General features: G+C 38.3%; 1 protein-coding gene across 1 annotated transcript; it reads right to left on the bottom strand.

The window, feature by feature from the left end:
- Window positions 1-18,389: 18,389 nt before the first annotated feature.
- LOC137720148 (DEAD-box ATP-dependent RNA helicase 8-like) lies at window positions 18,390-24,972 on the bottom strand. Its single transcript, XM_068459157.1, has 10 exons — window positions 24,220-24,972; window positions 22,528-22,588; window positions 22,093-22,327; window positions 21,592-21,830; window positions 20,942-21,193; window positions 20,667-20,847; window positions 20,038-20,126; window positions 19,864-19,937; window positions 19,669-19,783; window positions 18,390-18,769 (listed from the first exon to the last, which is right to left on the bottom strand). The coding sequence occupies exons 1-9, from the start codon at window positions 24,540-24,542 to the stop codon at window positions 19,705-19,707; spliced, it is 1,533 nt and encodes a 510-aa protein (XP_068315258.1). The 5' UTR covers window positions 24,543-24,972; the 3' UTR covers window positions 18,390-18,769; window positions 19,669-19,704.
- Window positions 24,973-25,632: the final 660 nt, after the last annotated feature.

Here is a 25,632-nt window from a genome sequence, read left to right as displayed (position 1 = left end):
TTGACACAACCATTCTTTTGCCAGCATTCTACAATCACTTAGCAATCATATTAAGTGTCATCATTGCAATTAGGGACTCAATGTGTGAAAATTTTGGTACCAATAAAGCTCCCACATTTTGGGAAAGGGATCCTCTCCAAATCCCTTCCTCCTAATCCACCAAATTCAAGGATCCGAACCATTGAAATTTAATCTAACAGCTACAAACAAGGGCCCACTTTACAAGTTATAATAATTTTAGTTGTTGAATCAAAATTCAACAGCCCGGATCCCAGACTTGGTGAATTAGGAGGAAGGGATCCGAAGAAGATCCCTTTCCCACATTTTGGTCCTTTTAATGTCATAGACATTCCAAAATTTCATAATAATTTTGCAAAGCATAGTCAATAATACTAGATCCACGTGAAAATTACATCATAAGAAATTACCAACATAATTCAATTTGCTTACAAGACATAAAACTCATCTATAACACCCATAAGTCCACTATCTAGTCAACAATATGAAAGGCTCAAACAAAATAGAGAAAGAGTTCCTTTCTCCCGCATTCAAACTAGATCAAGAGATGCATGTAGGCCCATCTTTGGCACTAATCTCTAGAAGGTTGTAATAGTCACTACCTTCATTAAAGGGTCTGCAACCATATTATAAGTACTGATGTGCTCTATATCAATGATCTTATCTCTGACCTTGTCTTGAACCACCAAATACTTGATGTCAATGAGCCTTGAAGCTTCAGAACGCTTGTTATTCTTAGCAAAGAAAAAAGTTGAGCTATTGTCACAATATAGCTTCAATGGTCTTTCTATGTTTCTGACAATCTTCACATCCAAAATCATGTTCCTAATCCAGTTAGAATGTCTAACAGCTTCAAAGCATCCAATATATTCAGACTCCATGGTTGATACTGCTCGGGTCTTTTGTTTCTGACTCTTCCATGAAACAACACAATTTGCCAAGAGAAAAATGTATCCACTTGTTGACATACGATCGTTAATATCTCCACCCAAATCAGCATCATTATAACGCACCAAATCAAGGGAATATACATGATTATATATCAGCATGTAAGACATGGTTTTCTGCAAATACCTCAAAACATTTTTGGCTGAATTCCAATGAGAGACACCTAGAGTTTGTTGAAAGCTTTCCAACACACTTACTGCAAAGGCCAAATCTGGTCGAGTACATACCTGAGCATACATGACACTTCCAACCAATGAGGCATAAGGCTTATCCTTCATGGTCTCGATTTCTAATCTGTTTTGGGACACTGATTAACAGAAAATTTGTCTCCCTTGCCAATAGGAACATCACCACCAAAACATGCTTCCATAATGAATCTCTTAAGAACTTTGTTTATGTAGTTTTGTTGGGACAATCCCAATTCTCTTTTAGCTCTATCTCTGACTATTTCGATGGCCAAAACATAATTATTAACTGAAGGTACACTGTTACATTTTCTATAAGAATTGTACCAAACACAGTCGTCCACGCATTGGTTGAGTGATTGAAAATTTGAAATCCATTGATTAAATCGGGATTTACCGTGAGACTCAAACTAATCAACATTCAACGAATGTTAGTTGCTCACGAACAACTCACAGTGGGATTCTCCTTTCTTTTCTTAGCTGGTTTATTGCTTTGTGCATTTTGCCACCATTTTTGTAAAATTTTGAGAATGATCAAAGCACTTTACATTTCACACTATGTTATCTGGCAGGTATAAGTTATCCAATTTGCAGGCCCATATATCCCTGGTGCGTTTGGTCCCTTAAAATGCTAAATTTGGGCTAAGTTTTCTTTCATTACTTGCTGTTATCTAAAGCCCACAATTTTGTTGAGGTCAGTCTTAGCATGTTAACGATTTTAGCGCTTTCAGTTTAGTTTCTGACGTACCATTCCGAGTGTATTCAAATGATAAAGTATAGCTCAATTTGTATTGAAGTGTCAGAAATTAAACAAAAGTGCCAAAATCATTAATCTTTCTTAAAAAGGCTTTTAAATTTTTCTAAATGCCAAAAAACAATAATAGCCAAGTTCTGTAATTTTCTTGGCCAACAATTCGACCCGACTCACAGAGTTACAGAATATGATTGACTAGGATTTTTTAAGCTGAAAAATACAGACCCATCGTGACATCCATGAACCCCGCATGAAGTTAAAAGTAGATGATGTGCAGGAAGGTGAAATTAGATGGTAGAGAACAAACCTTGTATCACATTGTTATCTTGATCAATTTTTTCCAATGCGGGGATGCAAAATGCAGCTGTCTTTCCCATCCCATTTTTAGCTCTAGCAAGAATATCACTACCAGTTAGAGCAATTGGAATACTTTCTTCCTGGATAGGAGATGGTCTTTCAAATCCCTTCTCATATATTCCCATCAGCAGCTCACGTTTCGGAAAATAGTCCTCGAACTCATTCCCTTTTGTTGCAGTTACATCCTAAAGGAAATCATTAGTAACTAGATTCGGAAATCACAAAATAACTATTGTTTTAAATATTATTCATTCATTGAGTTTATAAAGAATATTGTTTTGATCACTGATCTTTTTCATATATCAATGCTGCAATGGCAGCATGGTTTTATATACAAATTGCATATACACGCATGCATTAAACAATATTAAAGGTGGCAGATAAACAACAATAAAGGTGGCAGAAACCATGTGATTGTCTGGCTGGGATTATTCCTTCTGTTGTCCAGGTTGTACAGCAGATAGTTGAGTCCAGGTTGTACAGCAGGTAGTTGAGATAATGGACTGTGTTGTTATGATCCTTTCGGTTGCAGATTGCAGCGGGAAGGTTGTGGTTGAATTGGTGATTTATCCAAAATAGGTTTATCACACCCCCGCAAGCTGACAGGGCGTTGACGAACAGGAAGCTTGGAGATAAGATAATGGAAGCGAACAGATGACAAACCTTTGGTTAAAAAATCGGCAATTTGGTCTGTGGTAGCCACATAACCAACTTCGATTTCCTTGCGAATGACCTTGTCCCGGATGTAGTGATAATCCACTTCAACATGGCGCATGCGAGCTTGATAAACGGGATTGGAAGCAACAGCAATGGCGCTGATATTATCACACCAGAGACGAGGTGGCTGTAATGGAAGATATAGATCACGGAATAGATTGCGAAACCATGAGAGATGGGCAGAAGTATAGGCAAGTTGACGATACTCCGCCTCTGTGCTAGACCGTGACACTCCACGTTGCTTTTTCGAACTCCAGGAAATTAAATTATCGCCAAGAAATATGCAGTGACCGCCAGTGGAACGACGGTTATCAGGGTCGCCAGCGTAGTCAGCATCAGCGAAGGCAGTTAGAGTGAGAGGACTGGGTTTGTAAATTAAGCCATGATCATGTGTGCCTTTCAAATACCGTAATATGCGTTTGACTGCAGCCCAATGTGCAGTAGTTGGAGAGTGCATGTACTGACATACTTGGTTGACAGCATAAGCAATATCAGGACGGGTAAAGAGAAGGTATTGAAGGGCACCTACAACACTGCGAAAAGAAGATCCATCGGAGAGGAGCTCACCATCATATAAACTCAAGCGTTTACCACTGGGAACTGGCGTTGAGATGGGCTTGGCGTCAGCCATATTAGTTTTCTGTAGAAGCTCCAAAATGTACTTGGATTGAGTGAGATAGAAGGCAGAAGGCGTCCGGGAAACCTCCATCCCCAAGAAGTAGTGTAAGGGCCCAAGATCTTTCATTGCAAAATGAGTACCAAGCTGCGTGATAAACTGAGACAAGTGAGCATTGGTGTTCCCTGTGATTAAAATGTCATCCACATAGATGAGAAGATAAAGGATTGTTGAGCCATCAAAATAGGTGAAGAGAGACAAGTCAGCTTGGGAAGCAGTGAAGCCCAACTCTTCTAGTTTCTGGGAAAAACATTGAAACCAAGCACGGGGTGCTTGTTTCAAACCGTATAGGGACCTTCGAAGTCGACACACATGAGAGGGAAACTGTGGATCAATGAACCCTGCAGGTTGGCGCATATAAACTTCCTCATTCAAGGTGCCATGAAGGAAGGCATTTTGAACATCAAGCTGGCGGATAGGCCACTGAAAGTGAAGAGCAATAGAGAGAATGAGCCGAATGGTGGCATGGGTGACCACCGGACTGAAGGTTTCGCAGAAATCAATGCCTTCTTGCTGATGAAAGCCATTTGCAACTAGTCTAGCTTAAAACGCTCGATGGAACCATCAGAGTTCTTTTTTATGCGATACACCCATTTATTTGGTAACACATTCATAGAAGACTTGTAGGGTACCAAAGTCCAAGTGCATGTACGCTGTAAAGCGTTAAATTCATCTGCCATTGCTTGGCGCCATTGGGGAGACTTATTGGCCTGGGAGAAACATGTGGGCTCAACCAAAGTATTAGTAACAGTAGTGATGCAAGCATATCGGGGATTTGGTTTTCGAATTCCTTGTTGACCACGCGTGATCATGGGATGAGTGGATGGAACAGTGTGAGAAGTGGTGTTGGCAGGTTCAATATTCACGTGAGTAGTGGGAGTTGGTGGGTGAGAATGGGAGTCTGGGGTAGAGGATGGAAGGATAGTATGGGAGGCCAGGGTAGGGAGCAGTAGGGAGTGGGAAAGAGAAGGGGTAGGGTGCAGGGGAGAGGGTGAGGTTACGACAAGGGAAGGAGGTGTTCGTGGGGTCGAACGTGGTGGGGTGTACTGGAAGGTATCAATGGGCAGGACATGGTCCAACTGACTAGGTTTTGACAAGGTCGGAGTAGCAAGGTCTGTATAGGGAAAACTCTTTTCATTGAAAATGACATGACGAGACAGAAAAGACTTGCCAGTGGTAGGATCATAACATTTATAACCTTGATAATTTAATGAGTATCCTAAGAAAATGCATTGTTTTGATCGAAACTTAAGTTTAGTATCAGTGTATGGACGTAAATAGGGAAAACAAGCACAACCAAATACTTTGAGAAAATCATACTGGGGTGATTTTGAAAACAGTTTTTGGAAAGGGGTGACGCCATTCAAGATTTTGGTGGGAAGACGATTAATGAGATAATTTGCAGTGTGAAAAGCGTCATCCCAGAAAGTGTGAGGAAGAGACGCATGAGCAAGTAAAGTTAAGCCAATTTCAACAAGATGACGATGTTTACGTTCTGCGAGACCGTTTTGCTCGGGATGATGAGGACAACTGAGTCTATGATGAATGCCATGTTGAGAGAAAAGGTGTTTAAAAGAGGAATTGACAAACTCTCCTCCACCATCAGATTGAAAAAATTTAATTTTGGTGTTGAACATATTTTCTGCAAGCTTTTTAAAATGAACAAAGGTTTGAAAAACATCAGATTTTAACTTTAAAGTATAGAGCCATGCATAACGAGAAAAATCATCCACAAAAACAACATAATACTTGTAACCATTAATTGAATAAGAAGGAGAAATCCATACATCGGAATGTATTAATTCCAAAGGACACGATGACTGGGAAGAAGATAAATTAAATGGCAACTTATGACTTTTGCCAAGGGGACAGGATGAACAAAAGTCGTAGGTTGCATTACCAGTTAAAGGTAATTTATTTTGGGAAATTAGACGACGTAAAACAGAAATTGCAGGGTGTCCTAACCTAGAATGCCAAATAGCATCCGACACTCTAACACCAACAAATGCAGAGACTCCATGGTTGACCACAGAAGAACTTGAAAATGGATAAAAACCATTTTTACTCCAGCCTTGCAAAAGCATCGTCCCCGTTTGAAGGTCCTGAACACGGTAGGAATTGGGATATAAGGTCAGTGAACAATGGTTGTCTTTGGTAAATTGATTGATGGAAATAACATTAGTAGAAGCATTAGGGCAGTGAAGGGTGTTGGGAAGGGTAAATGAGTGATTGGGTGTGTGAAGAAAAGAAGTGCCAACATGAGAAATGTGCAAACCTGATCCATCCACCACGCCATTAACATTGTCAGTGCCATTGTAGGGACGAGGATTCGAAACCTGATGTAAATCATTGGTGATATGTGCATTGGCTCCAGAGTCAAAAAGCCAGTTTTGAATGCCAGAGGGAGAGGCAGATGCCGGAGACGGTGCAGCAGCAGCATAAGCTTGGAGACGTGGAGCAGGAACACGTCCTTCATAGGCCATATTAAGGCGATTGAAACAATCGATTGCAGAATGGCCGTGACGACGACATATTTGGCATTGGATACGGCCACCAGATTGGGTTGGAGAAGGAGGAGCACCAAGAACGCCATCATGGGGTTGTCGGGGTGGAGTAGCATAGTGGTCTTGGCCTTGAGGACGAGGAGGAAACTGGCCACGGCTGCCATTGAAGTGACCACGGCCTCCGCGAGGAGCACCGCGACCACGGGAAGAGCCTGAACGACCTCTTCCAGCAACAAGGGCAGTGGGCCCATTTTCAAACATAGTATGAAGCTTTTGACGTCTCTCTGCACCAAGAAGAAGAGCCTCCAAGGCACTGTAATTGATGGCCTCATCCCGTGCTTGTGCAGAAGCAACAGTACTCTCATAAGCAGGCCCAACATTATTTAAAATAATGGCAACAAGATCAGAGTCAGTCACAGGAGAACCAGAGAGGGAGAGAGTGTCAGCAAGACAATTAATACGATAAAAAAACTCAACAATAGAGGAATCACCACGATGGGTATTCATAAGCTCACTACGCAATTGGAGGAGGCGGCCAGTAGACTGAGAAGCATACCTGTCACGTAAACAAGTCCATGCAGAAAGAGAACTGGTCTTACCAATAAGAGAGGCAAGAACTGTGGGATGAACCGAACTGTTGATCCAAGAGAGAACCATAGCATCGTGCTGAATCCATGCATCAAAGTTAGGATTGGTTTTATCAGTGAGTTGGCCAGCATCGTCCTTTAAGAAGGCAGGAGGACATGAGTTGGTTCCATCGACAAAAGACACCAGATTCCTGCTGCGAAGCAAGGGCAACATCTGGGCATGCCATAGGGGATAGTTGGTACGATCCAACTTGATAGTCAGAAAGTTGAAAGCATTTGGAAGAGAGGGATGGGAGGGAGTTGAACTGGACGCCATGGGAGAGGAAGAAAAAAAAATAAATAAGGCTTTTGGTCGTTTAGACTGTCAGCTCTGAGATACCATAAAGAATATTGTTTTGATCACTGATCTTTTTCATATATCAATGCTGCAATGGCAGCATGGTTTTATATACAAATTGCATATACACGCATGCATTAAACAATATTAAAGGTGGCAGATAAACAACAATAAAGGTGGCAGAAACCATGTGATTGTCTGGCTGGGATTATTCCTTCTGTTGTCCAGGTTGTACAGCAGATAGTTGAGTCCAGGTTGTACAGCAGGTAGTTGAGATAATGGACTGTGTTGTTATGATCCTTTCGGTTGCAGATTGCAGCGGGAAGGTTGTGGTTGAATTGGTGATTTATCCAAAATAGGTTTATCAGTTTATAGATGCGAACTTAAACAACTTTATTTTTCACTTTATTTTAAAAATCACATAACACATGAATTGAATGATGCACCCTTCATAGTCTAGAGAGAAGCATCACATTAACAATACAGTACACATGATAAAGAATTGCATATCAAATAATATTATGATAACAACGAACCTCTGTTCTGAAATGTGTATAAGGTGGTGGAATCTTTAACCTCGCCTTCCAATCTTGCGAGCTACAGAGGATAATTAAAAGAGGAACCAAAATAAGATACCATGTAGAGTATGATTTATAACCATAATATGTTGCATGATAAGAAAAAACAATAAACAAGATAAACATTAACAGATGTGTTGACAGATTATGTTACCAAAAAAGCTTTCTCAACAGGTAGAATATAGAATTATAAACTAACAACCAAACATTCTAATTTGATATTTAAACCGTCATTATGATTTATGAACGCAAGGGGTACATAGAAACAATTCCAATGCCAAGAATTCCTAAGCATATGACTTATCAGTACGCCAAAATAAATACAATGTAAAACAAGTCTTCCTTATTCTGAATTACCAAACTAGGTACAGAAACTTTAAATTACACTATCAACCAGAATCATTTCAGAATCAACATAAATCCTAGTCCAAGAAAAGAACTAGACCAATAAATAGTTTAATAAGTAATACTAATTGGTATAATCAATACTAAATATTGCAGCCAACAGAGAGTTTAATAACTAATACTAATTAGTACAACCACAATTTGTGTGGATCCAGAAAAGAACTAGACCAGTGCTTGTAGCCCTCGCTAAATTCTTTTTCTGTTAACTCAGGGGTATCTGAGTCTATAACCCGATCAATCCCCAAAGGCGCGTGTAGACACTCAAATCGACAACGAGGCCACACAATGAAAGGTGGCCTCACAAGAGTGTACATATCCATAGAGAATTGAACACGAGGCAAATGCTTCCTGAGGTTCTTTTCTCCTCCTGTCCCACAATTGGACTAACCCCATGAAATTTTGGAAACTAATCCCCAAGTGCACATGTCGACACAAATCAGAAGAATCAGGAAAAGCAATGAAAGGCGGCCGCACAAGAGAATACATATCCGTGTGCAATTGAACAAGCCAATACTTTCTGTGGTGCCCGAGGGAGATTTGTTGCCCTCATCAATTGATGCCACACTGAAAAAGTATTCTAACCTTTCTACAATTTAAACGCCCAAAGACAAGCATGAAACAGATTTTCTTTCAAGGATTTTTCTTGAAATCGGAAACTCAAGCACAAGAAACATACGACACCCATACAAATGGAACCCAAATAGGAATCAGATAGATTCATCGACGACTCATAACATCCATGACAAGTCAAAAGCTTATCAATCAAAGACTCTTCATTGACTCCGTATGAGAAAGCAATCTACTTACACTTCCAAAATCAGAATGTTTTCGCATATTCCTCAATGCCCTTACGCTACACATGTCAAATATTTCCTCAACGTCCTTATGCTACACATGTCAGCATAGCGAACTGCTAAAGACCGTATTCAACACAGAACTTCTAAAATCATAATTCTTTCAGCAGAATACCCAAACTCCCCTACATTACGATTACAATCCAAGTCCATAACACAACTAGATTCCTAAGTAACCCATTTTTCCCAACCACAAATAAAAGCCAACCATAACAGGAAACATGCATTATACGAAAGGACGCACACACCTCGAGTGGACCGCTTCCGACTGCACGGTCTTTTCCACCGAATCAGCACTCGTACTCCCACCCACTCCTGAGCCACTGCTGTTGAAGGTAGTGCTGCTGGTCAGGAATTTTCATGTTATTGTGTGAAATTTTTATATTATTTTGTGAAAGCTTATGCATTTAATAAAAATAAACTGAAAAAATGATGACGAGTTTTGAACCCATTTCCTAGACTGTTGTAAAGTTTGTAATATTCTACACATATTACTATATATACGTAAATGCATGCAAATTTAAAAGTGGGGCCTTCCGATTTGGGGGCCTGCGCGGTGGCACCTATTGCACCCCCCAAGGCCGGCACTGCTACTGGTGATGATGGTGATGATGGTTCGGGCAAAAGGTGCCTCTGTACATACTGCTGCTGATGCGGCTGCCGAGACTGGAATGCAGGGTTCGCATCATTCCGCCGCCTCCCAGCTCCGATCGCCGGCGGGTACCTCCCCCTATTACTGTCCATCACCGCGTTTCGAACCCTAGAACCCTAGAAATTGGGGGAAAATTGCTACAAAACGAAGAGAAGGAATGAAATCAAAGCTAGGATAGTACTACAGAAGTTTGAGGATTGAAATTAAAAGTCAAAACAACGAATGTGGATTGAGTATCTACTGATGACTGATCATAATGTGTAATGACATCTAAATTAAGATGAATTTGACATAAGGATAATAAATTTCTGAGATAGATAAACTAGTGGTAATGTTTAGCATCTTATTTATTGTCGTTTGACGAATTTAAATTTCAAAATTTGTGTCTATAAATCTCGAAATTTAAACTCATGTAACAATGATAAATATGGTGATGGTAAGCATCAACATTACTTAAAGACGATCAACAAAAATATCCCTTGAGAATTAAATCATCAATGATGAAAACTTAATTCAACAACTTGAAACATCAAAAACTTGAATTCAATGAGCAAAGTACATTGTATATTGTGATTGCAAGCATTAGTTGTTGGCATTTGGAATGAAACACCATCTTTATTATATATTTTTCATCCAAGGTGGCATTTGGAATGAAGCACCATCTTTATTAATACGAAGAATGGTAATGTTTATTATAAATTTCTTGAGATAGATAAACTAGTGGTAATGTTTAGCATCTTATTTATTGTCGTTTGACGAATTTAAATTTCAAAATTTGTGTCTATAAATCTCGAAATTTAAACTCATGTAACAATGATAAATATGGTGATGGTAAGCATCAACATTACTTAAAGACGATCAACAAAAATATCCCTTGAGAATTAAATCATCAATGATGAAAACTTAATTCAACAACTTGAAACATCAAAAACTTGAATTCAATGAGCAAAGTACATTGTATATTGTGATTGCAAGCATTAGTTGTTGGCATTTGGAATGAAACACCATCTTTATTATATATTTTTCATCCAAGGTGGCATTTGGAATGAAGCACCATCTTTATTAATACGAAGAATGATTGATGGGTAAACAGTAAGTACTCTTCCACGTAACGAATAATATTATTGCAGTTTTGAGTCTATTAATACGATTGGCTAAGTGCATTTTTATACAAAAAACTGTAGTGTAATGACAATATCTTTTTGGTCACTCTAATTGTCTTTAAATTTATTGCTAATATATGTTGTGCTTTTTCTGAATCTTTTTAGCTCGTGCATCTACCGTTCGTTAGCCATGCTCCCTTTCAGCTGGAGAAGGAGACTGAAGAGTGCAATTTGAAGTTAAAGATTTAGTGAAAGTGTTGCAGTTGATTTAGTGGCCTTTTAGTTTTTGCAATGACGTTATTTAGATTAGTATGTGCATCGTTTTATCCATTTCAATAAATTTCCTCGAGAAACTTGCAAGAACTTATTAATCAAGTTACCGAGAGAACAAGCAGACGGCCAATTCATCAAGATTTGATACAGTAACATTGAGAACATCGTACATGAACAAATAATTCAATCAATATATCTCACATCATCAATTGCTGATTCTTTATAGTTGAAATCACATCAAACAGCATTATCTTGACAACAGAGAAATACAATTAAAATCATTAAAATCTGATTTAAGCAAGAGCTCACTGTTGGTTGAATTTGTTGAATTATAAGTCTATAACTGATTAGTATTAGTGAAAATAAGATGAGTTTAATTTGTGTATTCACTTGAGCATATATGCCAAGTGTAAAGTAAAAAAAAAAAAAATGTAAGGCCATGAGTGCCATGTGTTGGTTGATCCATGTAATTTGGTAGATGAGTGACTAAGATGAAATGTAGTGTTTTGTGTGGTCCTAAAGCTAAGGCCATCAGTTAATGTAAAAGCAGGTTTTAGTGCTCATTTCTAATATAGAAGAAATATTCCTCTGCAAAACTTTTGCAAGTGAGAACAAGAAAGAAAACGTTCGTTTCAGCTTCTTCCATCTTTGCTTTGTTTCTGTTCAGTTTCCTGTAGATAAAACCCATCAAATCAAGTTACACTAACATGGCCTCAGAGCCTAATTCGATCATTTGAGATCTGGGCGTAAACTGTGAAACAACTGAGCTACACTTGAGCTCGTTCCGGTTCAAGAGAAGTTGCCGAAACTCCATAGATTCCGATTTCGATTTGTGTTCGTCTTGCCTAAGCTAAGAGATGGCTGGATCTGGAAGTTCTGAGGTGAGAACTCCGATCTTCTCCGGTGAGAACTACGAGTTCTGGAGAATTAAAATGATGACGATCTTCAAATCTCATGGGTTATGGAGATTGGTTGAAAAAGGGGTTACGATCTCAGAATCAAAGAAGAAGAAGGCTGAAGGAAGCTCAGAAGAAGAAGAAGACGATGAGAAAATGGTCGCAGCATATATGCAAGATGCAAAGGCTCTAGGTATTATACAAAATGCGGTTTCTGATCAGATTTTTCCTAGGATTGCCAATGCTGACTCAGCTAAGATGGCATGGGATCTACTGTATAGAGAATACCATGGTGGTGATCAGGTTAGATCCGTAAAACTTCAGAATCTTATAAGAGAATTTGAGTATGCTAGAATGCGAGATGATGAATCCCTATCTAGTTATCTCACAAGATTGAATGATTTAATTAATCAGATGAGAACATTTGGTGAATCCCTTTCTAATGAGAGACTTGTGCAGAAGGTTCTGATTAGTCTAAGTAAACCTTATGATTCCATCTGTTTAGTTATAGAAAACACAAAGTGTCTAGAGACTGTTGAGTTGCAAGAAGTTGTTGCAATTTTGAAGAGTCAAGAACAACGATTTGACTTGCATAATGTTGATACCACTGAGAAGGTTTTTGCATCATTCTCAGTAAGTCCAAATGGGCAAAATAGAGGTGGAATTCAATCTGGTTCATCAAAATTCCAGAAGAATTGGAACGCTAAGGGAAAGAAATGGGATTCGAAACCTCGATTCCAACAGAAACCTTTCACTAGTCCTGCACCAAATCCATATCAGTCACAGTCAATGGGTCAAGAGACTATCAAACCACATTGTAGAGTGTGTTCTAAGTATCATTTTGGTGAATGTCGATATAAGGGGAAGCCAGGGTGCTATACTTGTGATAAGTTTGGTCATTGGGCTAGAGAATGCACTGTAGGGAAGATTGTGCAAAAGGCAAACTCTGCAAATCAGGTAGAAGTGTCAGGAAATTTGTTCTATGCTAATAGTGCAATCTCAGAAACAAATATCAATGGAAATTGGTATGTTGACAGTGGTTGTAGTAACCACATGACAGGGAATGCTGATCTCCTTGTTGACATAAAAACAAATGTTGATGGAAAAGTGCAAATGCCTACTGGTGTGTTAGTGAATGTTGCTGGAATGGGTTCATTGCAGATTGACACTAATAGAGGTAAAAGGTATATCAGGGAAGTCATGCATCTGCTAGGGTTAAAAGAGAACTTATTGAGTGTTGGACAAATGGATGAGCATGGATATTATCTAGTGTTTGGAGGAGGCTTGTGTAGTATATTTGATGGACCTTCACTTGAAAACCTTATCATCAAGGTTAAGAAGAAGGAAAATCGATGCTACCCTCTTTCTCTGGTGAAAAATAATCAGTTGGTTTTGAAGGCTAGCATGGAGCACTCTACTCAGAGTTGGCACAGAAGACTAGGTCACTTGAATTTCAGAGGGCTTCAGCAACTCAGTGAGAAGAATATGGTGCATGGTCTTCCATACCTAGAAGCAATCAAAGATGTATGTCAAGGATGTCAATTTGGAAAACAGCATAGAGATTGGTTTCCAAAAGATCAAGCCTGGAGAGCAAGCTGTCCTCTGGAACTTATATATGTTGATCTCTGTGGTCCTATGCAGAATGCATCCTTGGCTGGAAACAAATATTTCATGTTATTCATCGATGACTGTACAAGGATGATTTGGGTGTATTTTCTCAGATACAAATCTGATGCATTCAATTATTTCAAAAAGTTTAAGTCAATGGTGGAGCTGCAGAGTGGTTTCAAACTTAAATGTCTAAGGAGTGACAGAGGTGGAGAATTCTTATCATCTGAGTTCTCTAAATTATGTGATACTGAAGGCATACAAAGACAACTCACAATGGCTTATACTCCTCAACAGAATGGAGTGGTGGAAAGAAAAAAACGAACTGTGATTGAAATGGCAAAAGCTATGCTTCATGATAGAGATATGCCATATTTTCTTTAGGCTGAAGCTGTGCACACAGCTGTATATATTCTAAATAGGTGTCCTACAAAGGCACTTGGAAATACAACTCCTTTTGAGGCTTATAGTGGTAGAAAACCAGGTATAGCACATCTCAAGATTTTTGGTTCACTGTGCTATGTACATGTGCCTACTGAGACAAGACAGAAGCTAGATGCTAAGAGTGTCAAAGGTGTGTTTGTGGGATATGCTACATGTGAGAAAGGATACAGAATATTTGATCCACACACTAAGAATCTAACCTTGTCAAGAGATGTAGTTTTTGATGAATCTAAGACCTGGAATTGGAAAGAAAATTCACAAAATTCAGTTGCTGCAACCTACATTCAGGATCAACCTGAAGATGTAATTGGTGTGAATTCATATGAGTTGAGCGAAACTGAAGAAAGCTTCCTCAGTTCTAGTTTTCCCTCTTATGCACAAGAATAAGAAATCTGTATCCCTGAGTCTGCAAAGAGTTCAGAGACTTATGATCACTCACCTCTAAAATGGAGGAATTTGAATGATGTTCTTGCTCAATGCAACTCATGCATTCTGGAACCAGAAAGATATGCAGATGCAGCTCAAGATAAATCATGGTTAAAGGCAATGGAAGATGAATTAGCTATGATTGAGAAGAATGGCACCTGAAAGCTTGTGGATAGACCAACTGAAAAGCCTGTTATTGGAGTTAAATGGGTCTATAAAACCAAGTTGAATCTTGATGGGACAGTTTTAAAAAACAAAGCTAGACTAGTTGCAAAGGGTTATGCTCAAAAGCCAGGACTAGACTACAATGAAACTTATGCTCCGGTGGCAAGATTGGATACTATCAGGACCCTTGTAGTTTTAGCAGCACATAAGAGCTGGAAATTATATCAACTTGATGTAAAATCAGCTTTTTTGAATGGGGTATTGGAAGAAGAAGTTTATGTAGATCAGCTCGAAGGATATGTAGTCAAGGGAAAGGAAGATAAAGTCTATCGACTGTATAAAGCCTTGTACGGGCTAAAGCAGGCTCCAAGGGCTTGGTATGGAGAAATTGATACATACTTCTCACAGCGTGGTTTTGAGAAAAGTTTGAGTGAACCAACACTGTACACCAAAGCAAGGGAACAAGACATTCTGATTGTTTCTATCTACGTGGATGACATAGTCTATACTGGTAGTGATAGACTGATGCTTGAAGAATTCAAAGAAGACATGAAAAGAAAATATGAAATGACAGATTTGGGTCTTCTCCATCATTTTCTTGGAATGGGGATAATTCAGACCAATTCTAGCATTTTCATTCATCAGAAGAAATATGCAAGTTCTTTACTAAGCAAGTTTGGTCTGAATGAATGCAAATCTGTGATCACACCACTTGTGGCAGCTGAGAAATTAACTAAAGATGATGGAAGTGGAGCAGTAAGTGAAGAGCTATACAGAAGCATTGTGGGAAGTCTTCTATATCTCACAGCTACTAGGCCGGACATCATGTATGCATCTAGTTTACTTGCCAGATTTATGCATTGTCCTACTAGCAAGCATTTTGGAACTGCCAAACGTGTGCTCAGATACATCAAAGGGACTCTAGACTATGGTTTGGAGTATACAAAAGGCAAGGAGGCAATGTTGATTGGCTATTGCGACAGTGACTGGGGTGGATCACCAGATGATAGCAAAAGTACATTTGGATATGCTTTTTCTTTTGGAAGTGGAGTTTTTTCTTGGGCTTCAGTTAAGTAAAGTTGCGTGGCATTATCCACTGCAGAAGCAGAGTACATAAGTGCATCAAATGCCACTGCACAAGCAATCTGGCTTAGATTTGTCTTAGAAGATTTTGGGGAACTTCAAACTGAAGCAACTCCATTGCAGTGTGATAACACCTCTGCAATAGCAATCACTAAGAATTCTGTCTTTCATCAAAAGACCAAACATATAGATAGAAGGTATCACTTCATTAAAGATGCACTGCAAGAAGGAATCATTGATTTGATCTATTGTCCCACTGAAGAACAGATGGCAGATATTTTCACAAAACCTTTGGCTAAGGATCGGTTCAACTATCTCAGGAATATGCTTGGAGTAAAATCAGCTCAAGACTTAAAGGGGAGTGTTGAATTATAAGTCTATAGCTGATTAGTATTAGTGAAAATAAGATGAGTTTAATTTGTGTATTCACTTGAGCATATCTGCCAAGTGTAAAGTAAAAAAAAAAAAATGTAAGGCCATGAGTGCCATGTGTTGGTTGATCCATGTAATTAGGTAGATGAGTGACTAAGATGAAATGTAGTGTTTTGTGTGGTCCTAAAGCTAAGGCCACCAGTTAATGTAAAAGCAGGTTTTAGTGCTCATTTCTAATATAGAAGAAATATTCCTCTGCAAAACTTTTGCAAGTGAGAACAAGAAAGAAAACGTTCGTTTCAGCTTCTTCCATCTTTGCTTTGTTTCTGTTCAGTTTCCTGTAGATAAAACCCATCAAATCAAGTTACACTAACAGAATTGACTATTCCCATCATTAATTCGTCATTGCCACCTTCAGCCAACGTAAACATGAGGTTACCGGGGCACCAACAGTGCAGTTCAGCATGACAGCTGAACCATTGGACTGGTGGAGCAACCAGACCATGTTTGATAGAGCTGATGATGCAGCATTGCATGAACGTAGTGGAGAGCAAACACCAAGGAAACTGGATTTTCGCACACAGCACCCCCAATAATGCATAGGTCCAGGTGCACAATGTTAGAACAAGGAAAGATTGATCATGTATTATGCGATTAGGAAACCAAGCCTCTTGTCATGTTATCAGTTAGCCAAAAAAAATGTGAAGAATAAGGACCATATTCTGTAAAGCAAATCGATTGGTAGCAAAGTTGTATATCGCAGAGCATCAAACTCCTACGTGTATATTAGGAATCATACACACCTCTTTCGTGAGAACAGCCTCCTCATTTGCTACAATGAACGCAACTTGAGAATCTGTTACACGTAGATAAACTGAAATGACACAGAAGAGTCAAGTGAGTAACATATTCGAGATGTTATATATGAACAATTAGTTAATAGAAGCAGCAATTCAGCGAGAAAACATCATCGCAGTTTAGCACTGAAATTATAAGTTGTGAGAATTATGAGAACAAAATAGGGGCAAATTCTGAATTTCAAATAGTACGTTTCAGCAAGCAAAATCAATTCTTGAAATCTTGAAAAAGAGATTAAAACCCAATTCTCTCGAAACCAAAAAAAAACTTAAAACCAGTTCTTGAAATCTTGAAAAAGAGATTAAAACCAATCAAAATCGTAGAGATTAAAGAAAGATATTGTCATAGATGAACACAGTGGGGATCTGATTACTGCTGCCATCGCCATAGATACCAAGGAAATCACCACCGGGGCACAACTGAGAATGCAGAAAAGATTATGGAGGTTGAGGGAAATCCAGAGGCCGTGGTTGCGGTTAAAGTCAAAGAAGATGCGAGGATGCAATCGCAGAGCTAAGATAACAGATCTTGGGTTGGGAGTTGAGGCAGGCCATCAGAATGAAGGTTCCCACAGCGTCCTTGAGAAGAACAGCGCCTGGATCTAGGCTGAGCCCAAACATGGTGAACAGAGAGAGAGGGAGAGAGAGTTTCTTGGCGGGAAAGTAACAGAAGTTTTGGACGGTTGAATAGTGGGTTGAAAGTCCGCTGACTTTCGTTTTCTATTTTGACTTTGGGTTTTACATCAACACTTTCATTGCAAAGAAATCTTAATTTTGTTTGGTCTGCAGCAAATAACTCCTCGTTGATTATTAATGTCGCTACTCATGTCGTCGCTTTAATTACAAAATGTTGAGATTCCTTCGAACTCCATCTTCAATTAAAATGTCCCTATTTTTATTTTCATTACAATGAAAAGGAACTGCCCTCTAAACAATCCCTTAATCCTAATCCATTTATTGGTCCGGTCCCACCACTTAAACCAACTTCAAGGACTTAAAAAGGCCGTTCGATAACCATTTATTTTCCAATTTTTGGTTGTCACTTTAGTCAGTGACAGAGAGGAAATAAAGAGGACAGATGAGAGAAGACAGAGTCAAAGAAAAATGTGCGAGATGTCCAAGTAACGTAAGAAGACAATCGAAACTAATAAATTCATGATGTTCTCAAATGTCAACTAACCCTAAATATTCACAACACTAGCCTTCGTCAATGCTCTAAAAACCACCAAATCATAGTGCATTTTCGCACACCACCCTATTAACTACCGTTAAATGAATATGATGTGATCCATCTATTGCACAAATCTCAAAATTTAAACTTTTAACGGCAATCAATAAGTTGGTGTGCATTACCACCACTTCAAACAGTGGGCAAAAATACCTCAACCAAATCATGATCAGTTCCGGTTCTAGGCACGCAGTCTAGTGACTCGGAAACAAGACCTTGACCTTGTCGCATAAACACCAGTTGCCTACCTCGTCAGACAACCACCAGCTGGCTGACAAAACAATAACAACTCCAAACCGAAATTTGGGACATTCAAGAAGTTAACAATCAGGACAGAGAAAACAAACAGTGGGGGCTAGAAATTTAACAAAGTCAGATACATTAACTATTTCAAAGCATGGAACATGCTGGTCAAGGTAAACAGGAAACTAGCAAAAAGAAAATAACACAAAGGAAGCAGAGATTTTATTTCCCCTGCTTGCATAAGCTATCCTTAGGAAGTTCAACGGTGGCCAAACCCGAACCACGGCAAGTATTACAAACCAGTCTCTTAATAAAAACAAAGGTAGTTCTGAGCTTTACCCAGTATCTATCTGGCACCTATAGGCCAATCCTAATAACTCTCGAGGTCCAATTAAAGTTTCAGGTCTACGAACACAAAAGCATTTCAAGGGACAATGCATCACAAAGTATTCCTCCCACCACAGCTATAGCTTCTTGAATGGAAAGCTTCCCATCATCCCTACGACGACAGAGAAAAACACATTATTGATTGCATAAAATAATCTATCCAAACCATTAAAAGCCAACAAAACTTTTGGCAGTCAATGGCAAATTGCTTTAGCATCTAAGATCTCTACAAATTCATATATCATATCTTTGAACTTTACACAAGTACATATGGCAGATTTGGTAGAGCATGAAATGATCAAGTTCCAGGTAGGTTTCCCTACTGCATTGTTCAAATTCAAGAATACGAAAAATAATCATAAACAGCAGCACACAGTTGATACCACACTTTGACTGGTGGGCTAATTAATATGTTTAGTCAGAAATGCATTCTGGTGGAAAGTATTAACCCAACGGAAAATGACAAAGTCCAACCTTCCCTGCCAGTGATTCTAAGGGCGGACCGCATATAGTCTGAAAATGGAAAAAGTTTGACGGTCTACTCATTCATAAATTATTCTACACACCGATACTCAAAATAACATGATACATCCCACCATATTCCCAGAACATCATGGAAAGAACTTGGGGCAAGTTTTTTTTTTTTTTTTTTTTTTCCTAAATAAGTCATTTTACACGGGGATAGAAAGACCATTAAAATTTTCTTTAAGCCCGGGTGTGGATAATAATTTGATGGGGGAGAATGAAACCCCAAAAGAGTAAACTTAAGGACAACACGCTGTTTTGTAAAGTTAATACACAAGATTATCAACATAAACTAGTTCCAATCCACCACTGCCCATCACACCCACTCTTATTTATTACACAACATACAACAATATATTGCATACACCACAGGAAAATTTAAAAATGTAAACATGATGATAACAGAATTAGAGATAGAACAAGACAGGCAAGCTTAAACTCAATGTTAGTAATCTAGCTCTTAAGCATCAAGGACCCAGATGTTACCATCATTGCTGTCACATCAAGGTTCTCCACCACCAATCACCGGCAATAAATTGCCTGATCGATATGGGGAGGAATTTGCTTTATCTCAGTGCCAAGTTCTTGCTCAATTCTATACCTGCATGAAAGAAAGAATTAAGTCATCACAATATCAAAACCCATTATATTGCAGCAAATTTGGAATAGAAAAATACATACAAGTTGAAACGGTCCTCATAGGTGATCAAATTCACAGCTAAACCAAGGTGTCCAAACCTTCCAGAGCGACCAACCTGCATGTGAGATCCGTGCATACACCATACCAAACAAAGACAGTAAGAAATACATCATGTAAATACTGCATCAGATCTGCAAACACTGTTTCTTACGCACCCTGTGAAGATATGTCTCTGAGTTCTTCGGAAAATCAAAGTTAATGACAACATTAACTGCTTGAATATCTATTCCTCTTGTAAAGAGATCTGCAATTATGACCCCAGAGAGAGAGAGAGAGGGAGAGGGGGGGGGAGGGGTGGGGGAAGGAAAAAGATTAGACCAAATCACAAGCATCTATAGCTTTCATTACAAACGTCAAAATTTCAACCATATGAAATGCAACTTAAAACAAAATGAATAACTCAGAAACACAGAAGAACAAAGCATGATATAGAAAGATCAAGCCAACCACATATAATGAGTGATAAAACAGTTCATCACATGCACTATTTCTTTGATACCATCAGAAGTGCTAAAACTTAAAAAAAATCAGAACTTCATGGTCTAGAAAAAGTATTCTCACCAAACTTGGAAAAAGAAAAATTTGTACTTTTCCACATGCAACCAAACAAAGACCAGCCACATGCTAATAAATACATATTTTTTGCAAGGCCACCTAAATTTCTAAACGGATCTTTCTTGTGCAAGTATATATTTATTTCAAAAGTAAAAATAAAAAGCTTGAAAATACGACATGTAGAGGGGTGGTGCTGAGAGAGAGAGAGAGCACGATAAAAAAGACATACCGGTACAAACAAGATTTCTGCATGCACCATTACGGAAGTCATGAAATACTCTGTTACGATGGTCTTGCAGCATCTTTGCATGAATATAGAAACAAGAATAGCCAAGTTCTGTAATTTTCTTGGCCAACAATTCGACCCGATTCACAGAGTTACAGAATATGATTGACTGGTTTATTTGAAGCTGAAAAAACAGATCCATCATCGCATCCATCCGTGTGAAGTGAAGTTAAAGTACATGACAACAAATAAATAAATCATAACAGTTCATATCAAACCTTAGAGAAAAGGGTGTTTAGGCAGTGGACTTTCTGTCTCTCCTCGACAAAGGCGTAAAATTGTGTAATACCCTTTAGAGTAAGCTCATCCATAAGATTGATAACATACGGTTTTTTCAGATATCTATCCTTAAAGTCCTTGACAGTAACAGGAAATGTAGCTGAAAACATCAAAATCTGTCGATGTGAAGGTAAGAAGCGGATCAACTGCTCTACTGAAGGTTGAAATTCCGGGGACATAAGTTTATCAGCCTGTCAGACATTGACATATACATCATCAGATTGTTTCAGTACATGATGCTAAAACCAACCAACAATTTTCACCCTTTCCACTGAAGGGGGAATCTGATCTTGGTATCCCTCTACACTTAAAAGACACTCCTAATAAGTCAAATCACAGATTAGTTAAAACAAATAATGTCACGAGCTTAAAGATACAAGCTTAACCTAAAAACTTAACACACTCCTAAGACAGATCATGAGATGACTAATAGTTCAACATTCAATTTTACCAAATAGAGTATCTACTATACAAAAGTTCTTAAAAGGGGAAGCCCAAAACTAATAACACCCAAAAGAGAACAAGGATGATAAAATGTAACCAACAACTTCATTATGTAAAATTAGTGGAGAGCTGGATAAGTATTTACCTCATCCATAACAAGCATAGAACAATCTTTCAAGATGCAAACACCTTTCTTTGCAAGATCTAAAATTCTTCCAGGAGTTCCAACAAGCAAGTGAACTGGTTGATATAAACGCATGATATCATCCTTTAAGCTGGTGCCTCCAGTTGTAACCATAACTTGAATTTGCAAATGCTTCCCTAGCTCCTTACAGACTTGTGATGTTTGAAGAGCCAACTCACGAGTTGGAACAAGAATAACAACTGCAGAAGAATAAAACAAGTATCAACACAAAAAGGCTTTCAATATATGGGTTGTCATACAAGCAGTTTCTATAACAAAATCATAATCCCGCTGCCTAGCAGATTGGTAGCATTTTTATACCAGAACTCTGTTAAACAATTAATTAGCAAAAAAAATTCTACAGTCTATCAAGCAGCATTTAAAACAAAAGTGTATCTTTTGATTGAGCCTAATGAAATAAATGATGTGCAGGAAGATGAAATTAGATGGTAAAGAACAAACCTTGTATCACATTGTTATCTTGATCAATTTTTTCCAATGCAGGGATGCAAAATGCAGCTGTCTTTCCCGTCCCATTTTTAGCCCTAGCAAGAATATCACTACCAGTTAAAGCAATTGGAATACTTTCTTCCTGAATAGGAGATGGTCTTTCAAATCCCTTCTCATATATTCCCATCAGCAGCTCACGTTTCAGAAAATAATCCTCAAACTCATTTCCTTTAGTTGCCGTTACATCCTGGAGCAAATCATTAGCAACTAGATTAAGAAATCACAAACTATTATTTTAAATAACTTGATTTTATAGATGTGAACTTAAACAACTTGATATTTCACTCTTGAATTGAATGGTGCGCTCTTCAAATCTAGAGAGAAGCATCATATTAATAATACAGTACACATAATCAAGAAATGCATACCAAATGATATATAACTAACCTCTGTTCTGAAACGTGTATCAGCTGGTGGAATCTTTAACCTCGCCTTCCAATCTTGCGAACTAAAGAGGGTAAGTCAAAGAGAAAACCAAAATAAGATACCATGTAGAGTATGATTTATAACGATTATACATTGCATGATAAGGAAAAACAATAAACAGATAAAATATATTAGATACCATGTAGAGTATGATTTATAACGATTATATGTTGCACGATAAGGAAAAACAATAAACAGATAAAATATTAACATATAAGTGTTGACAAAATATGTTACAAGAAAGCTTTTCCAATAGGTAAAATATAAAATTATAAAGTTATAAACCAACAACCAAACATTCTAAGTTGATATTTAAAACTGGCATTATGATTTATGAACTCAGGTGGTACATGGAAGCAACTCCAATGTCAAGAATTCCTAAGAATATGACTTGAGTCTTAACTTATACTGAATAACCAACCCGTAGATACAGAAACTTTAAACTGCACTATCAACCAGATTGACTAAAGAATCATCAAGAATCTTTGTAACAGGTCTGAAGAGCTAAATTTTCAAAAGAAATTACTGAGATGTACTAATTTTAGCGGTTTTAACCCAATAAGAAATTCCCCCGTACCCTAATCATATTTTTCCATCTTTAGCCTATATAGAACACCAGCAACCAATAGATAGTTTAATATTTAATACTAATTAGTATAATCACATTTTTTATCGATCCATTTTAATGGATGGATCCAGAAAAGAACTAGACCAGTGCCTGTGGCCCTTGCTAATTTCTTTTTCTGTTAACTCAGAAGTATATGGGTCTTCAATCCGATTAATCCCCATGGGCATGTGTAGACGCTCCAAACCCCAGCAAGGACAAACAATGGAAGGTGGCCCTACAGGACTGTACAAATCCATGGAGAATTGAACATGCGGCAAATGTTTCATGAGGCTCTTATCTCTGCCCATCCTACAATTGGACTGACCCCAGCAGATTTTGGAAACTAATCCCCAAGCGCACGTGTCAACACCAACCAGAAAAATCCAGAAAAGCAATGATAGGTGGCCCCATAGGAGAAGACACATCCGTGTACAGTTGAACAAGTGACCGATACTTTCCGAGGCGCTTATCTTAGGACTAACCCGAGGGAGATTTGTGGCCCTCATCAATTGAAGGCACACTGAAAAAATATTCTGACCTTTCTACAATTTAGACACCCAAAGACAAGCACGAAACAGATTTTCTTTCAAGGAATTTTTTTGAAATTGGAAACTCGAGCACGAGAAATATCTGATACCCAAATGGAACCCGAAGAGGAATTAGATAAGTTACTCCACGGGTCGTACATCCATGAGAGGTCAAAAGCTTATGAATTAAAGACACTCCATTAACACCAGATGAGAAAGCAACTTACCTATATTCCAAAATCAGATAATTTTTTGCATTTTCTTCAACGTCTTATGATACACAAGTAGCATATCAAACTGCTAAAGACCTTATTCAACACAGAACTTCTAAATTAACAATCTTCTGCAGAATAACCATATTCCTCTACATTGCGATTCCAATCCAAATCCATAACAAAACCCATTTCACCAAATGGCGCAATAACACAACTTTAGATTCCTAACGAACCCATTTTTCCTAACCACAAATAAAAGCCAACCATAATAGGAAACATGCATTATACGAAAGAAAGAACACACCTCGGGTCGACAGCTTCCGACTGCACGGTCTTTTCCACCTCATCAACGGCCGAATCAGCACTCGTACTCCCACCCAACTGGCCTCTCCTGAGCCACTGCTGTTGCTGTTGTAGCTGCTGCTGTTGGTGTTGCTGCTGTTGATGCTGTTGGTGTTGCTGCTGCTGCTGAAAGTACTGCTGCTGGTGATGATGGTTCGGCAAAGGGTTCCTCTGTACATACTGCTGCTGATGCGGCGGACGGGACTGGAATGGAGGGTTCGCATTCATGCCGCCGCCCCTCCCAGCTCCGATCCCCGGCGGGTACCTCCCTCTATTACTGTTCATCACAACGATTCAAACCCTAGAACCCTAAAAATTTCTGAAAATCTAAAAAAAAAAAATGAAAGGAACGGGACTAGGGTTTCTCTGGGTCGATAGATCGTAACCGCAAATCGGCGAAACCAAGCGCGAATTTAAAAGGTTTTCTCCGCTTGATAACGAAATTGGGGGGAAAATTGCTACAAAACGAAGAGAATGAATGAAATCAAAGGTAAGGTTTTGGTAAATTGTGAGAAAATCGGGGGCGTTTCTGTACGGATCTTGAGCGAAATGAGTGCCTCTGAGTGAAAATTTGAAGGGTTCGTTTGCTTATCTCCAGAGAAATTGAGAGAAATTAGAGTTAATTGTTGGATTGGGAATCCATGGAAGACTTGTGAAAACTCCAATGGAGCGAGAGAGAGAGAGAGAGAGAGAGAGAGAGAGAGAGAGAGAGAGGGATGACGAACTGCTTTTTGGGAAAAGGTCTAGGGCGTCATATATGTTTCTATTTGCTGAATTGTCCCCACGGTTTTCTTATATTACATCAGAGTCTCAGAGTCTCCATCGATTGTTTAATTTTTTTTGAAATGAATTCCAGGTAAATTGCTTGTTTTTGTTTGTTTCTAGACCCGCGGTACTATTGATTTTAAAGAAAAACTATATTTTTATACTAAATGATCAAACTTGGTATTATTCATTTTACTTTTTATATTGTTCTTATCGTTAAAACTCAAAATTTTCATAATTTTTTCATTAATTTTCCTTTGTTTGTTTCTATCCTCTTTTATTTCTTAAAAATACAAAATAAATGACACGTGCTATACATGTATATAAGTTAGAAGTTATGTGTCGGGTAAGGAAATAGGTGATGTGTAGTGGAGGAATTAAGTGAAAGAGAAAAATGAGAATAAAAGTTTAGAATTGATAAAAAGTTAAATGATTCATTTTCATAAATAAGTTATTTAAGCAATTAAGAGAAATGGAGGGCATGTTTGAACTTTTGAAAAATAAAACATCCAAAAGTGTTAATGCTTATTAATATTTAGCTCACAATTTAAGATTTCTAATACACCATTAAGATTAAGAGTTAAGCAAGAAAATAAACCCAATGAAGATT

This window comes from Pyrus communis, chromosome 16, assembly GCF_963583255.1.
Source record: "Pyrus communis chromosome 16, drPyrComm1.1, whole genome shotgun sequence".
Classification (NCBI taxonomy): domain Eukaryota; kingdom Viridiplantae; phylum Streptophyta; class Magnoliopsida; order Rosales; family Rosaceae; genus Pyrus; species Pyrus communis.
Note: the sequence above shows the minus strand (reverse complement) of the source record. Positions and strands in the feature narration are given on the sequence as shown.

Excerpts from the sequence above, each read along its gene's own strand:
- LOC137720148 (XM_068459157.1), bottom strand. The coding sequence starts at position 24,542 with ATGAACAGTAATAGAGGGAGGTACCCGCCGGGGATCGGAGCTGGGAGG. Across the intron at positions 22,589-24,219 it reads TCGGAAGCTGTCGACCCGAG|TTCGCAAGATTGGAAGGCGA; the intron begins GTGTGTTCTTTC and ends TACCCTCTTTAG. Across the intron at positions 19,938-20,037 it reads CAGAGACATATCTTCACAGG|GTTGGTCGCTCTGGAAGGTT; the intron begins GTGCGTAAGAAA and ends TCTCACATGCAG.